Raw genomic sequence first — 16,507 nt, forward strand, 5'->3', positions numbered from 1 at the left:
GGTCAGCAGCACCTCAACGTCACTGGGGTGCAGGTTTCCTTTTTATTTAAAGTTTTTATGTCTCACCCAGAGCGAGACACACCCGCACCTTCGCCGTCAGAGCTGGTAACGGCAGCCCTCACGCCGCTGTTGGTTCTCAGCCAAAGTCCAGCTGCATCAAGTTACCAAAACTTTCCACGAGGATGGCAGACGACACAACTGGGCAACTCACGGCCACCTGATTGTCGGGCATTTACTGTGGGGCCTTCCCCCACCCAGGTCACTGACCGAGAGTGACTGTGATTCCAGGATCAGCCCCAAGGGGCCCCTGGGCCATCTTAGTGAAATCCTGGCCACGGTTCCCACTGAAGCCGCGTCATCAGTCACCAGCGCTTCAGGGGAACCCCCGAGGGGAGCTGCTCGGAGTCTCTCATCCTGGTGCCCGGTGGATGCCAAAGGGGTGCAAGGTGTGCAAATCCGCTTGGCAGATCTCCCCAAAACAAGGTCTCCTCTTTCCCCTCATGCTGGGGAAGGGTCTTAAAGAGCTGTTGGGGGGTCTCGTGCTCTCTTAGACGGCATGAGACCCGCTTCCCAGCGCCCGCCCGGCCTCTCCGGGAGCCTCCTGTCCTGCTGCCTGACTGGTGATTCCCTCTCAGTGGACTCGGGCTTGCCAAGGCCGCCGGGTTTAGTCGCTGTGTGAGCGCAGTCCCGTGGCTTTGCTCCCACATCCACGAGCCCCAGGCGCACTGGCGCCTCCGTGGCCTCTGCACGGGAGTCAAGGGCCAAGGGCTGGGCTGACGCAGGCTCGCTGGACAACGAGGAAAGCTGGGAACGTTCAGAAGCAAAATGAGAATCCAGCGCCTGTGACTTCAGAGGCAGAAGGTGAAGGGATGAGTTATGCCCACATCTTGCTAATATAAAAACGCCTCTTGGGGGCCTCCAACCACGTCAAAACTCGGCCTGTGTTTACTCAAACCACCATCTTTCCCCACCGAGGCACCATCTTCCCCAACATCTACGCCCAGTGGGTGGTCTCCGAGGTCTGGAGCGGGAGAGACCGGCTCCTCCCACCGCCTTCTCCTCCACAGGCCACACCTGCTGGCCATCCTGGAGGTCTTGGTCTTCCTCAGGCCTCCTTCATCTCTGTTGGGGCAGGAAGACACAGAGCAGGTTTTCTGATCCAGCAGACCAGGAGAGGGAGGAGTCCTGGAGCCCTCAGTGGCTTTTGCAGGTTTTTTATTTAGATTTACCAGGCACATGGCAGGCAGGGGTGCTGGGGGGCCTGGAGGCTGGCAGTTCTCCCAGCCCCCAGCCAATCCTCACTCTATCTGGCCTCTCTGGCCTTCTCTCTGCTTTTCTTCTTCTCTCAGCTTCTGCTGGCGTCCCCGCGACGCCGCCCTTATAAACTCAGTCTCTCAGCCCAGGTGCACCCACTCCAGGTGCCGCCATCAGGCATGCACTCAGGACCGCAGGGTTCCCTCATCTATCCTCATGGCGGGAGGGCAGAAAAGCCTGACATTTTTTCCTTACCCTACAATCTCCCACCCCCTTCCCCTTCCTGCTGACCTCCTGCCCCGTCCCCCAGAGCTCAGGCCTGGTCATGCCCCACCCCTGCACTCCTCCTGGGGCCCAGCGTGAGCAGGGAGACCAGGCGGGCAGGACCCCGCACTGTCTGCAGCCAGACCGCTGGCAGGTCAGGCCCGGCCATCAGCGTCTGCCCCGCGCGGCGCCCCAAGGGTGCTGTTCTCTCCCTGGCAGGTTCAGAGGCTCCGTTGCCTGTTTTTTGTGGCTCAAGTGTGAAGCTCAGTGGCCTGAGGGACTGTGCGGGGGGGGGGGGGGGGGAGAAGCCAGCTCCCCACAGGGGAGGCACAAGGACAGCCCACCTGCTGGGCGCCCCCGAGGGCAGGCACCTGTGGCCCCAGGAAGACACCCACTAACTGCTCTGTGTTTGTCCGCAGGTGACCTCATCCATCTGCCTCCATACCTTCGAATGGACTTCTTGTTGAACAGAAGCGGCCCAGGCACCAGTAGGGACCTGAGTTTGGGGCAAGCGTGCTTGGAACCCCAGAAAAGTCGGACCCTGAAGCGCCCCACGGTCCTGGAGCCCATCCCAATGGAGGCCGCCTCTTCCGCCTCGTCCACCAGGGAGGGCCAGCAGTGGCAGCAGGGGGCCGTGGCCACATTACCTCAGCGAGAAGGGGCAGAGCTGGGCCAGGCCGCCAAAATGAGCAGCTCCCAAGAATCCCTGCTCGACTCCCGGGGCCACTTGAAAGGAAACAACCCGTACGCCAAATCGTACACCCTGGTATAACAAACAGCATGACTGGACAGCGGTTGTAAATACGATTTAAAAAAATCAATCAAAGCTACCTTTTTTTTACGGAATTCCAATATTTATAATTAAAGAAAATTGCCAAAATATATTAAAAAAAAAAAAAAAGAAAGATACTGAACCCACAGACAGTGCAAAGACTCTCCCGCTGCTTTTTTTCTGTCTGAGTGTGAGCTCCATCTGCCTGGGCATCTGATTTTTTGGGAAAGAAGTCCAGTTTTATGATCTTCACAGGCTATTGCATTTTTACTGATTTTCTACAAAGTGCATGGGGGACTAATTAAACTTCGGACTGGAAGTTCTATCACACAAGATTCAAGAACACAAACAGGAAAAAAATGACCCTCTTTGTGAATTTAAAAGAAACATTGATTTGGGGCGGGGAAACCTTAGTCATGTCTGCGCAACTTTCTTTCCCATTAGACACGGGGTCCTCGATCTGACCTTCTTCCGGTGTTAATTAGGATGAGTGCCGTCGGTGAAAGGGTGGGGGGGATCAATTTGATTTTCTCTCTTTGTTTATTTTTTAATTTAATGAGACACTCTTTGCATTTTGTCTAAGCGAAATAAAAAAGAAAGGTTGTCTGCCTTTATTCCAATGTCTGCTTCGTCTCCTGCTGACTGGCTGCTCCTGCTATTGATGCGTATGTTTGCAAGCACCAAGGCTGAACCGGGAGCCCGATTTCATGGCCGGATCGGACACCGACGCTCTGGAATCCTCGCGAAGGCCCCGGGCGGTGCACAGAAGGTTCAGCCAGGGTCGGTCAGAACAAGATGTCTGACGAGGTTTTCTAAGCCTTCCCAAAGTCCTGCTCCCCGCCTGCCCGTGGCACCTGCCCTCAAGCTAGAGCCGAGGTCAGCAAAGTAGAGTCCTCCAAACCACACCCAGCCACTGCTATCTTTATAAATAAAGTTTTATTAGAACATAGCTGTGGACGCTATTTGTATTTTGTCTGTTTCATGCCACAATGGCGGTACTGAGTAAGCAGCGGTGCTGTGTGCCCTGCAGAGCTGAAAATATTTATCCTCCGACCCTTTACAGAAACAGTTGGCAGACCCCTGCCACCCACCTCCTGAGTCCCCACAGTTAGCATCCGCCTGCTAGAGAAAGGAGAGAGGACCACGAGAAGCACACAGTGCACCCCCCAACCGTGCTGGCACCCACTGACTGCTGTGTCCATTTTCTCCAGGCCATCTTAGCCTGTCTCGCAGCCAAGAAGTCCCTCGGGCAGGAAGAACTGGTCCTTAGCAGTGATGTTCCTCTGAACCCGCACTTTATGTTCCTTCCTCTCAGTTTAAATGGTGCACGGAGTAGTTCATTCTAATGGAGAATTCACCCTGAAAAGGGGTGTCCGGTGACCCCCACGTGTGCATCAGAAACCGCGTGTGATCCGCCGCGGCCGCCGCCTGCCTCCCATCTCAGCCTCCCTCCCCAAAAAGGAAAGGATAATCCGGTCTCCGTCCCCACATCAGTTTGCACTGACAGGAAACCTCGGCCGGGGTCCGGGGTGGCCCGGTTTCCCGGGTGACAGGCTGCCCAAGGTCCGGCTTCCCCTTAATATTCTCCCGAGGTGCCCTTGACGCTGCCGGCTTAGGTCGGTTCAGTTGTTTCCACTTTACAATCAGGCTCAGAAATTTCCTTCCTTTTCGCCCTCTTCCCCCTCCTTTTTTCCTATCCTTTCATCTTTCCATTTATTTCCCCAGCAGGCCTGTCTGCTAGCTTGGATGCAGGGACACCGAGCACCTGCAGAACAGGCCAGAGCTGTGTCCAGGCCGCCTGCTGGCCTCTCTGTGGACGTTCTGCGGCTGTGAGACGCCTTCTCTCTCGCCGTGACTTCAGCATTTAATCCGTGTTGACAGCTTATTTGCACCCTCACAGACTCACAGGCTGCTTTTTATGCAAAAGAAATGAAATGCTATTTCTGGGGGGGAAGGAAAGCTCTATCTTCCACCACTCTGAAGCTTCTATATTTCCCAAACTTAAAAGTTTACTCTATTTTTTTCAAATTTTCTTTCAAGCTGTGCAAAAATAATAATAATAATAATAAAAAAAAAAAACCCTGCATCATGCCTGCCTCTGGAATGGATTGTTTTCAATAATCCTGTCTCGAAAATGTTCATTAAAATGATTCTGACTTACAAGCACTAGAGAAAAACGTTTACCTCCTACCTCTCAGATCGGGCCTGTATGAACGAGAAACAGTCACAGATTGAAGGGGAGCTCTATTCTCTAGAGCAGTAATCGTTACTCTTCCCCTGGGCCTCTGCCTGCCTCTTACTGCTTTGTAATCTCATGGAAACCTCCTGGGGAGGTCATCTTATCAGCATGCGTTCGCAACCAGATTGTGGCATCCCAGAGCACCGAGTGCAGATGAGCTGGTGATCCTCTGGCCAGTCACTATAGATGGACACTAGCCACTGGGCCAGGGGCTGGGTGTCCACCAGGGCAGCCCTCTGGCTGGCAGCCTGAAAGCTGTCCGCCTTCCTGAAGTGAGCAAGGCCATCTCTTAATCAGAGCTGGTCAACCGCGGGACGCTCAGTGCTCGCACCTCCAGGTGCCCTCCTGCTTCCGGGCGGCACGTTGCCAAGACTACTTACGAAGAGGAGCTGGGCGAGGCCAAGATGGAGCCCCGAGATGCTGGACAGCTGGTCACAGGCCAGGCTGATCGGCTCTGGTCCCGTCATCTTGTGTGCTCTTGCCACAGAGAGGTGTAACGCTATCTCAAGCCACTGTCGCCTAAACTGCTCTTCAAATAAGCAGTAGGCACCAGCCAGCTGAGGGGCCTCTGCTCTGGAACCCTGGGTCCCATCTGCCAAATGCTTCATGCACTTTAAAAGAAATGACTGGGGCTTTCCGGAGCAGCTGTGAGCTCTGTAAATCTATTCCCAGCAACAGTGGAGAGAGTGGTCAGCCTCCAGGGGCTGGACAGGCCGGGGGATTTAAGGACCAGTCCGCTGTAGGCCGCCTGCCCTGGAAAGGTTTAAAGGGAGCTAACAGGGGTCCCTACTCAGATGCCATCTTTGCTAATGAATGACTTCGTGCCTCGGGGTCCTGAGCTCCATGTTACCGTTCCACCCACTGGCTCCAAATGATCTGTCAAACACAGAGGGAGGAGGTGGGGTGCAGGGAAGGTTCTCTGCCCCTCTCTGCCCCTCTCCACCCCTCTCTGCCCCTCTCTACCCTTCTCTGCCCTTGAGCAGCTGCCTTTTGCTCACAGAGGACTCGCATGGAGAAGGCGCTCAGGCCGGCGCAGGACCGTGCTGGTTTTCGTTCGTATGTCTCTGGTGTGCTTGTTTAAGGAGGTGATGCGTGACGTAGCCTGGAGTCTGAGCCTGGGGAATCAAGGTCAAGACAGAGTCAGGGGTCACCAAGCACAGGCTCCGGGCTGCAGCCCTCACCCAGGCGAGTTGGCCTGGAGCTGGGCTGCCCCTCTGCATGACTTGGGTGCCTCAAGGGCCGTCAGAGGACTGGGCCCCTCCCCACGCCCCAGGCACTTGCTCGAGTCTCCCGAGCAGGCGCAGTGGTGGTTCTGTTCTGAGTTATCTATTCAAGGATGTTTGCAGATCAACATCCCCGAGAAGTAGCTGTCCCCCCAATGGACACAAGCCGGCTTGTTTGCTGGCCAGGACAATGCAAGCGTCGTCGCCCTCTGAAGCAAAGCTTACAGGTTTGCCTGCAGACCCTTGACAAGGTCGGGGTGCCCCAGGCCGGGCCCAGCATCAGCCCCTGCTCTGCCTGACTCAGGTGGTCTCGGGCCGGCTCCTTCACCTTCAGTTTCATTTCCTCAAGGAGGCCTCCCTGGACATCCTATTGAACAGCACGTGTGCCCACTCCCACCTGCCTCTTCTGCAGCTCCCTGTCCACACCCTTCTCACCTGCCAACCGACGAGACACCTCCCTTCTTTGCAGTGGATACAATTCATGGCCTACCTTCTCCCGCTGGAATTTCAGCCTCATACAGGCGGAAGTCTTTGTTTATTTCACTGTGCCCGTCCCCAGGCCTCGCCCACAGAGACATCCTAGAAATATTTGTTGAACTAGGAAAAGAAAATCATTGGGGTTGCCTAAGTGCAGGGTCCCTCAGCTGTGACACAGACCCACGGGTCCACCTGCTGCTCAGTGTCACCCGGGCCTGGGGGCACAGGGGGAGCGGCTGGGGACAGGGCACTCGGGCCCATTGCTGGGTCGTGCGTGAAAACAAGCTTTAGTCTGTGACTCGGGAGTCCTGAGGTTTCTGGCACCTCCACGGATCTGGCGCAGGTGGACACGATGGCCTTGTGGGTGGTAAGATGGAGGCCCCGCGGCAGCTGTGGGCCATGAAGAACGCGGCAGAGGCAGCCCGGCTCCAGCCGCACCCGCGCCACAGCGGAGGGCTGGGGGTGGCTAGTGGCACATCGTTTGCTGTGCCGGGAACGCTTTTGGTGTTTTTTGTTCCACTCAACTTCTCACCTTTGAAAGAGAAACTTAGAGAAAGCAGCTCTGTGCTCGTGGGGTGGGGCCGCCTGCGCCTTCTCCCAGGACGCCCTCGGCAAGGCTCCGTGTGTCCTCGGAACGTCAGGCCGGCGGCGGGGAAGGAAGCGCTGCTCTTGTCTCTGCTCTTGCCCGGAGAGGACCGAGCTCTGCCTCGACGAGAGAGCCCTGCCGCGGGAAAATAACCAACCAGGACTCAAGTCCGTGTGCGCTTCAGTGGACAGTGCTCAGAAGGGTCCTGGGGGACAGGCCTGATACCTAAGTGGTCACCACATCTGCCCCGCATCACGGCGAGAAGGAACATGGCGTTTCCAGCCACGCTGAGGGCTGGGGTGGGGGTGCGAGGGCGCGGGCGCTGTGCTCTCGGAGTCTGCCTCCAGTTCTCATCCCCTGAGGTTCCCCGAAGAGCTGAGTGTCTCCGTGAATAGTGGGGCCTCTCGCCCCTCTATGGAGAATATTCCAGCCTCTATTCAAAATGTTCCCTGTCTCTAGATACACAATTCTTAGTATCTCAAAAAGGTGCAACTTCAGAGATGGAGGGGTGAAGGGCTGGGGTGCCGTGATGAGGGGCTGGGGTGCTGACCCGTCATTCAACCCCCGGGTCCGTGGGCAGTAAGGATGGATGTCCAGAGCGAGAACTGCCACCTCCAGTAGCCACTGTGCTCACACTCAGCGACACGCAGACCACAGGCATCTCACATGCCACAGCAACTACCCGGCCTACAGCTGCACCTACCGAGGTGAAGCCTATTCCATCATTGCCCAGGAAGGTGCCCAGGTCACAGGCCCAAGATCTGGCCGCTGTCCTGGCAGAGCTGAGCACCGCCAGGTAAGTCGCACACTTCAGATTCATATTAATTCAATGTGGTGTTAACCCGACACGAACCTGCTCTTGGAACTGCTTAGCCCTGTGACAGGGGAACATCCCCGCCCCACTGAAACTTCTACTTATTTCTCTTTCATAAAGATCTTTCGTGATCTTCCCCTTAGCAGGTCTTAGCCAACGGCATTTAGCCCACTCACGTGGCAAGAGCGAGCTTTCGGCAAAAGGTGCTGATATTTCCCTCAAGAAGACCGAGATTTTTTTCCATTGAATCAAACCAATGAAGATGCGTTCACGAGGGTCAGCTGAGCACACAGGCCGGGGGCGTTCCAGTGGCTCTGGATTATCACAGCAGATGCAGCGCAGCCAGTGGCTAACTGGGAACGCTCAGGGCCCCCAGACTGCTCCGCAGCTGTGCATGTCCACTTATCTGCCTCCTGTGCCCGAGCTGCTGAGAGCGAGCAATTCTGTTGGATGATGTCTGTAGGGGCAGGACTGGACACTGAGCAGGTTTCCTAAGATCCCATGCAGACGGAGTAAAGGAGGAGAGAGTCCTGGAGACCTCGGCGGGTTTTCAGGCTTTTATTGGGATTACCAGGTACACGGCAGGCAGGGGTGCTAGGAGGCCCGGGAGGCAAGAAAGCAAGTCTTCACTCTTTCTGGGGTCTCCAGCGTTCTCTCACATTCTCTCTGCTCTTCTCATGGCTCTGCTTCTTTCTCAGCTTCTCTGCTCCTCCTTGGCTTCTTCTGGCATCCCCGTGACGGCACCCTTAAAAGCCCAGTCTTAGCCTAGGAGAATGCCATCTACCCATGCCCACACCCTGCTCCAGGTACCGCCATCAGGCATGCATCCAGGACCGCAAGGATCCATCATCTATCCTGATGGCGGGAGGGCAGAAAAGCCTGACATTTTTCCTTACCCTACATGTCAGATCAGAGGAGGTTTGGGGCTGGCAGGGCACATGGGATGACAGCAAGAACACTGGGCTGTGACTCACGTCCAGCACCAAGCCTTCCAGAAACTCCCTGTGACGCTCCTACTGGGACATCTGGTTTGGACATCTGTCGCCAAGACGTGCTTGGACCGGAGCTCTGCAGCCCTTCTAGCTCAGCACAGAGGCGATCCTGGCACGCGGGTGTCACTGGGTACACATGCTAACTCCTTTGAAACGTCCGTGAATCAACGCATTTTATTCTGGTTTTCGGTGCCTCCTGGCCCTCAGCACAGGCACCAGTCACCACTGATAAATGTTTTAAAAAGATGCTTATGCTGAGGTTTTGTAGAATGTAAAAAGGATGCTCTCAAAGTCCAGGAGCTGGCGTATGTGACAAATGTTAACCTTTTCATAAACTCCTAAACTCAGCATTGTGTATTTGCTCTTATCCTAAGGAGGGGGGAGGGAATTAAAAAACATTTGATTATTTGAAGTTTTCTGGTTGCATAAAATCTCACTTAGCAGTGTTGAAAAGATTGACCTTGCCTCAGGCCCTTCTAAATAAAACTTCTTTTGAGGTAGGCTCTGTCCAAACACCACACTCTGCAGATCTCTGAGTCTGTGCTGAGGATTCTCATGATGGTCAGCAGAAAAGTGATCTTCGTCCTCTTCATTCTCATTGATGAAAAGCCTGTCTGTTCTGGGAGCGTCATACAACCCCTCTCAGAAACATGAACCAGACCCCCTGGAACTGAGCCTGGCTCCCCAGCTGAGCCTCCCAGGCGGTTGATGCTCGAAAGTCCAGTTCTATATGGACCAGGACACCCCTCAGGACCCTCTACAAACCCCCACCCAGGCCATCTCCCCACTCTCAGCACACAGACGACCCAGAACACAGAGGCCATCAAGTTGTCTCACCCCTTTTCTGCTTGCTGCCCCCAAACTCTTCTTAGCCCACACACTTCCGTTTTCCTGCTCCCCCCAGGACCATAGAAAAGAGCTATAACTCATCTCCCCACCTGGATCTCAACCTTTTCCACGTTTACAAGGCCTCTCCCCCTCCAAGCTCAAGTTTCTTGTCCTACTCATAGTGGAGATATTCAAGTCTTTCCCATCAAGAAAGAAATTCCTCCCCCACCCTCCCTTCACAGGCTTCCATCTCCCCTTTCTTTCAACACAGCATGACTACAACACATCTTGAAGAAGTGTTCCCTGTCGTTTCACTCCCTCACCAGCCTCGCCACCTGTTCCTCTGTCTACTCTTTCCCTTGAAGCTGATGTCAAGGCCACAGAAGAAGTCCTTGTGGCCAGATTGCATCCCCAGTGGGTCCCTCATCTTGGTCAACCTCTTCTGCAGCATCGGGGAATTTGTCTTCCTGGTTTCTGGTTCTTTGACTCTTTTGGGTTAATTCTTCCCAATGTCGTTGGTAAAGGTCGCATGCTCCAAACCTGCTTTCAAATGTCTGTGTTCCCAGAATTTCACTCTCACGCTTATGCATTTAACGCTCAGCCTGGGCAATTTTCATACCTCATCTGCAACCACAGCTTTCGTTATCACTGATATTCTGCTGATTCCAAAATTCGTATGTGCAACCAGAACCTTCTGTTCTAAAACCCCAGTCTGCATGCAACAAGCCTCCTGCACAGCCCCACCTGGATGCCCCATTGTGAGCCTCAAACTCGGCCTATGCAACACCACATGTGATCCCACTGCTATGACTTCCCTCCTCCTGAACCCTTGTCCCAATGGATGGCTCTACCATTCCATCCAGAAGTCTCCTTCACCACCACATTCACTCGACATGTCTCCTGTTCTCTCACCCTGTTACCTCTGCTCCTTGATATCTCCACATCTGCTCTGGTGCAGATTTTTCTTCACAAAGATTATTGCAATGGCTTCCTGAATGGGTCTTGTTACCTCAAATGCTGAATGCTTTCCAATCTTATTCTCCATACTAGCGCTATATTGGCTGTCCCCAAGTGTTCTTTCGTTGGGTCACTTCACGCTTAACATCATTCGACAAATTTGCGTTGCCTTAAGTAAAAAATCCAAACTCTCCAGCGTGTCATATAAGGCCATCAGGATCCAGTTAGTGTCTACTAGATGGCTCAACTGTCAATACATCTTTATGTTCTCTCCACACGCACGCACATACACACACACACACACACACACACAATCAAGATTTCCACCAATCTTCAAAATTTACATTGGCTCTTTTGCCTTCTGACTTTGCTCATGCCTCTTTCTCTACACCCCAAACCCACTTGTCTGAATAATCCTCGCCCATCTTCCTGTCAGAGATCATTTCCTCTGGAGTTCCTTCTCCCTTAAGCCTGGGAAAGAGACCTAGGCTCAGAGACCCTGGAATTGCCTGCCTTTGCCCCTGGCATGGCATCAGCCACTCCAAACATAATGATGTGCAATCAACCTCCTTTCCCCCAAATCTGCAGCAGCCTGAGTGCGGGAACCAGCCTGTCGCGGTGTCTGCACCACCCCAGGTCCCCTGCACCCACGTCCTGGCTTCAAGCATCTGCACGTATGACTCTTCTGAAGAATACCCTAGAGTTGCAGGAGCTACTTTGCCCACTGCTGAAGAGTAGGACATGAACAGAAGTTTTCATGTCCCTGGGACAAGGGCCCTGAGTCAGCACTCACTGGTGAAGGAGTGTGGATTCCCAGCCCCTCTTCTAAGAGCAAGACAAGTGTCCTGCTGAGCCTTCCTTCTTCTTCGGTTCTCCCTGCAGAGGAGTCCAAGCCTGGGACTTTCCCTGAAGTTATACTCGGTTTAGCATCTTGCTTCCCCTTCCCTGACATGGAAAGGATGATAATCACGATCAGGGTTAACACCTGGCTCTGCCCTGCCTGCCCCGGCGCCAAAGCCGGCCCAGCTCTGAGAACTCACTGAATGACAGCTGCGCCAACACCGGGCCTGCGCGACAGAACATCACAGACCACGGAGGCTACTTCTGGCAAAGAAAGCGTGACACTGGGCACACACATCAGGGCTTGTTGGCCCTGCCACCTCCAGAAGCCACAGCATCTTCAAGATGTAGCTGAGATGCCAGGTGGGCGATGACCCCCTGCGAGGCTGGGGTAACATGCCTCAGCAGGCAGCACACATCACAAACCACAGAGGAGCTAAGTCCCCAGAGGAAAAATCATGGATCCCAAAGCTTGGAAGTAGGAGTGACCTGCTCACCATCACACCCAGAGACCCAAAGGAAATTTGTGATTTTATTGCACAATCTTGAGTTCTCTGGGTCTCAGTGCCCATTACTGGGTTTGGGGGGAGATGTCTCCACTAGTGGACACAGTGAAAGTCACATTTAATGTGAAAGCTGCAACAGCTGTCCAGTCATTGGGGTTCCTGTTGTCAGGTCATCAGCAAGCAAATAAGTAACATACTGACAGTCATGACTGGCCCTTATTGTCGTCACGAGAAAGGATTTCCACTTCGTGGGGACAGGAAGAACATGCTCAGCTCTCAGGTGATCCTCTGGGGTGACTTTGGGTGCTTCCATGCCCATGGAACTTACTGTGCTTGGGCCGTCAGTCACCTGGGCCTTAGATGGGCATCACAGCCAGAGGCTCCTTGGTGATCCCACTGAACAAGCCACCTAGATCAACAAAAACGTTGTCCTATAGTGAAGGACTCTAGAATGACTCCCAGAAGAGAAAAGAAAAAGGAGAAAACACAAAAAAGTAAATAAACGGAGAGGCTGCCAGGAAACAAAGATTGCGGCCATCAGACTCTGCCTTGGGACCAATGGCAGCAGCAGGAGCGATGCTGGGTCCCACTCGCTCTCTTTGCATAGGAAGTGAAATCCACCACAGTCTTGAAGAAATCATGGCAGGGTGAGGTTAACGTGAGACATGAGTAGTCTAAGCAGAGCAAGGGGTGGACTGTAGTGGCCCTGATGGTGTGTCACTGACCCCCTCGAATCACAGTCTAGTCTTTCCATACCCCGGCGTCTGTGTGCTTTTCTCCGACAGGTGCCATCGACAACATTTTTCATTGGACTGCTCATGAGCTGTTGGGACTGTATTTTCTACGAGGACAGGAAGTCAAAATACCTGGGCTCTATCAACCCTTTGGAGAGAAGTTAGTCAATGACAAGCACAGGACTATGAAAGTCTGCGCCCTTCCCTCAATTTGGAACAAAATATGAACTGCAACTGATGTTCCAGAACTCTGTGCAGTATCACCCAAAGCTGGAGGTTTGTCAGTTAACAGATTCTTGCTTCTTCCCGGCTCCAACTTCCTTCTCCCATTCCCTTTGACCTTTTCTTGGTAGCACTTTAGTAAATCATTGCATATAAATTCACATCTCACATTCTATTTCTAGGGAGTTCTACCTAATATTAGGTCTTACGGTTTATTCTTTCCTTGTACCTACCTAGCATCTAGTATGTATCGGACATTCAACAGATACAGGACAAAAAAGAAAGAAAGAAGAATAAGTAGCTACAAATGTTAATATCTCCTTTCTTATTTGCCATATTAAGGAATATTATTTTTCTCTTTGTTACTGTGAATATTTCTCCTGGGAGATGCTTATTGAAAGCCATCTGAACTTCTCAATGGATGATGCATGTAAATCTTGGCCAGAAAAAAAAAAAAGGGGAGAAAGTACAAGATCAAATCCTCTTAAATGAACTGTTCTCTTGAGGGGTCATGAGCCAGTCCTGGAGGGCCTGCAGCTGCTCGTGAACCAAGGGGAAGTTACATGCGAGCCAGCACGAGCGCCCACTGGCAGTGTCCAACAGACGTTGGCAGGAGACTTGTTCTGGCTTTACCCTTCCCACAGATGAAAACCTGGCAGGCCACTGTTATAGCAAACACTCAGCAAAGGACCTTTTCATCTGGACTGACAGGCTTGGGGACTAGGTTAATCAGTCCGAGCTTTGACGCCAAAGACAGGAAGTCATCTGGTTTCTTTCACAGGGGTGGGCTTAACTCCGAAGCATCCAATTTTAGCACTACCTTTGATGACAAAATCCTCTGCAGGTTTATAAACTAATGAGGATTAACATTTGGACTCGCAGGTAGGGCTCTCAGGGACAGAAGATATTTATAGGTCTCGCAATACCTGTGAAACCTTTAACACCACTTCCAGAAATGTGAGCTTGGCTTCCTTTAAGGTTTCTTTGTGGTCTCCGCCTGCAGCTGAGTTGTTCTCCTGACTCCCCTGTAAGAGGAGCCAATGTTTCTAATGCCTGGGGCAAGAGGTTGTTGACGTGAGCTGAGCACAGTATTTCAAAAAAGGGCAAAAGAAGATGACATTTCACACAAGCTAACATGACATAGCTTTTGACCACAAATAATAAATATGCCAAAATCTGCCTTATTAGACCCTATTCCACGATGCAGAGGGAAACCAATCTGATCCCCTGAACACACACCACAGCTGGGTCTGGTCATCAGTTTATGAGAACTAACGGCGCCACCAAGGAAGCCTTGTTTGTTTTTCTCTGATCGTGAGACCTGTGCACGGACTTCCCCATGTCCACTGATCCTGCAGGCACCTAAAGAGGAGGAGGTGGAGGTTGAGAATGTGAGATCTGGGTCTGGATCTGGGTTCTAGCTTGGATGACTTTGTCACCTTGAGCAAGTTACTCCCCATGCCCCAATTTCCTCTTCTGTAAAGTGGGAAGTTAACAGTAACTCCCTTCACAGTTGTTGTGAGTAGGAAACACGTGAAAGCACTAACGAGCTTAGAAGAGTTCCTGGCGGAGACGGGGTTCGGGGGTTCTCAGTCAGTATTAACAACCGAGATCAGCTCGTCCTTTTGACCCACTCATTTAAGAACACGTGTGCGTACTGGGTGGGGCCTGTCAAAGCGGAGTGTCCCTACAAGCCTCACACTCCTCATCCTAAGCACCGTTCACATCTGCGCTGGAAGGGGGTTTTTGCTACATTTGTCTATATCGACATAAGGCAACACTCCCACGGGGCTTTCGATTGGAAGCGTGTCAATGGCACGGTAATCAATTCTAGCCTGATGGCATATACGTGTGTTTGCTTAATCATGCAGTTCCTTTTCAATTTTATATCAAGTCTTCTGCTTAATTGAGCCAGTTTGGTTCATAAGTTAATTATATTAATAAATATTTACAAAAGAGAAAAAAAAGGGAGAGGAAGTGGGAGGAGGAGAAAGCAAAGCTAATTAAAGCCACTTCTGAAAGTCGGCGCCCAAAACGGGATAAATGGCATTTACAGCTTAACCTTCTAAGGAAACCATTCCGTGATAACCCTGGAAGAAGCATGCTCACACATTTTAAATAGCCATTAACGTCACAAACTGCAAATTCTCATTTTTTTCTTATTTATTAGACTCAATAAAAGCAATAAAACCAAGTTCTTCTTTCTAAAAGGTGGTATTTTAATAACCAAATTATATCAAGCAGCACTTGCGTAAATAAAGCAAGCACCCCACCGGACCCCAGCGGCGCATGGGGCTGGGACACACAGCACCGCGCCTCGCAGGGCCTCTGTCCTGCACTCCCTGCCCTGCCCAGGCAGGCTGTGGGCGGCCTCGGTCACCCCTGGTGGCCTCTGGCCAAGGCCGGGCACTCAGTCCTGCAGCCACAAGGAAATGAATTCTGCCCCCACCCGTCACGTTTTCAGATGAGACCTCAGCCCCATCCACACCTTCACCGCCGGCTGGGAGGCCCCCAAGCAGAGAACTCAGCTGCACCGTACCCGGATTCCTGGCTGGCTGGCGCTGCGGGAGAGACACGCGCCGCGCTCCTGGAGGCCTCGTCACGCTCAGCAGGCCGCTCAGGCACGTGGGCGTTAGGAAGGCGCGGCTCGGTAAGCGCCTGAATTCAGCCGGTGTTTCGATGGATGATGAAAAATAAAATCTCAATTCAAGGAAATTGGTCACGTCCAATTGAGAGCTCAGCGTTGGGGGTGAATAGTCACTGCATGTGGGGACCCCCTGCCACTTTTCTTCTCTGTGTCTCAGGGGCCAAGTAAGCTCAGGGGGAGGCACAGGAACATGCACTTGCTCAGCGCAGGCGGCCTGGGGTTTGGGGGTCCAGCTCAGGCAGCCTGGGGGGGTGGGGTGGCCTCTAGTCCTTGCTGCTTGTCTCAAGGAAGCTGGCCTCATGGTCTCTGGGGGCTCCCCGCTGACAGCCCCGGCTAAGGCCAGCGTCCCTGCTACGATCTGTCCTCCCTGCCCTGCCCCGGCTTCATGGGCTCTCTGAGCCCCCTTGGGGATCTGCTCCTCACTGGGTGTGTGGGGCCTGAGGCAGCCTGGTGGGACCTCCCTGACATGGCCTGCTTCAACCTCAGGGCATCTGCCGCGGCCCCGGGACGTGCCCCCGCCTGACAAGGCTTGCAGTTTCCCAGACTACATTCATGGGGCTCCTCAGCCTTACTGTGCACCTCCAGCCTGCTTAGATTTTGACCTCCGGGAGGAGGCAGACCGTGGGGAGGTTCTTCTCGGCGACCTGCAGCAGCTCCGCTCCAAGCTCACCGCCTCCACCCAAGCAGCCTTTGTGTTGGGTCCTTATTTTCCTTGGCAGCTGGTTGAAAAGCTGCCCTTGCGCTAGGCTCCGTGTCCTTCCTCCAGCATTCAGGCTTATTTTACACTCTGGCTCGGCCCTCCAGGCTCCTTGCTGAAACTCACAAATCCTTTTGTCTCTCCACAAAGCCCCGCTCTTGTAAATCAAAACCCCTTGATGTTCAGGCTGTTATCTTTACAGCGGATTTCAAGAGCCAGTCTCGGGACTCAAAATCAAGAATTTGGTCTTTGGTCTAGACATGACGACCCCTTCCCTCAAGAGCTGGAAGACAGTATAATGAGCTAAGAGGGTGTAGTGGGCAGATCATGCACCCTGGTAATGTCGACGCCCTAACTCTGGGGGCAGAGTGAATGCGAATGTGACCCTATTGAAAATAGAAGCTGCAGCCATGATTAAATCAAGAAAAAGTCATACTTGATGAGAAGGGTCCCCC

At 52.9% G+C, this 16,507-nt stretch overlaps 1 protein-coding gene across 1 annotated transcript in view; it reads left to right on the forward strand.

The window, feature by feature from the left end:
* DSCAM (DS cell adhesion molecule) overlaps positions 1-3,066 on the forward strand; it is a 433,598-nt gene extending 430,532 nt beyond the window's left edge. Inside the window, exon 33 of the mRNA XM_037524927.1 lies at positions 1,938-3,066. Within this exon, the coding sequence (XP_037380824.1) occupies positions 1,938-2,290 (353 nt within the window). The 3' untranslated portion in view covers positions 2,291-3,066. The remainder of the gene's footprint in view (positions 1-1,937) is intronic.
* Positions 3,067-16,507: the final 13,441 nt, after the last annotated feature.

The sequence above is a fragment of the Talpa occidentalis genome, unplaced genomic scaffold (assembly GCF_014898055.3).
Source record: "Talpa occidentalis isolate TD23 unplaced genomic scaffold, MPIMG_talOcc4v2.1 talOcc4.4, whole genome shotgun sequence".
Lineage (NCBI taxonomy): Eukaryota > Metazoa > Chordata > Mammalia > Eulipotyphla > Talpidae > Talpa > Talpa occidentalis.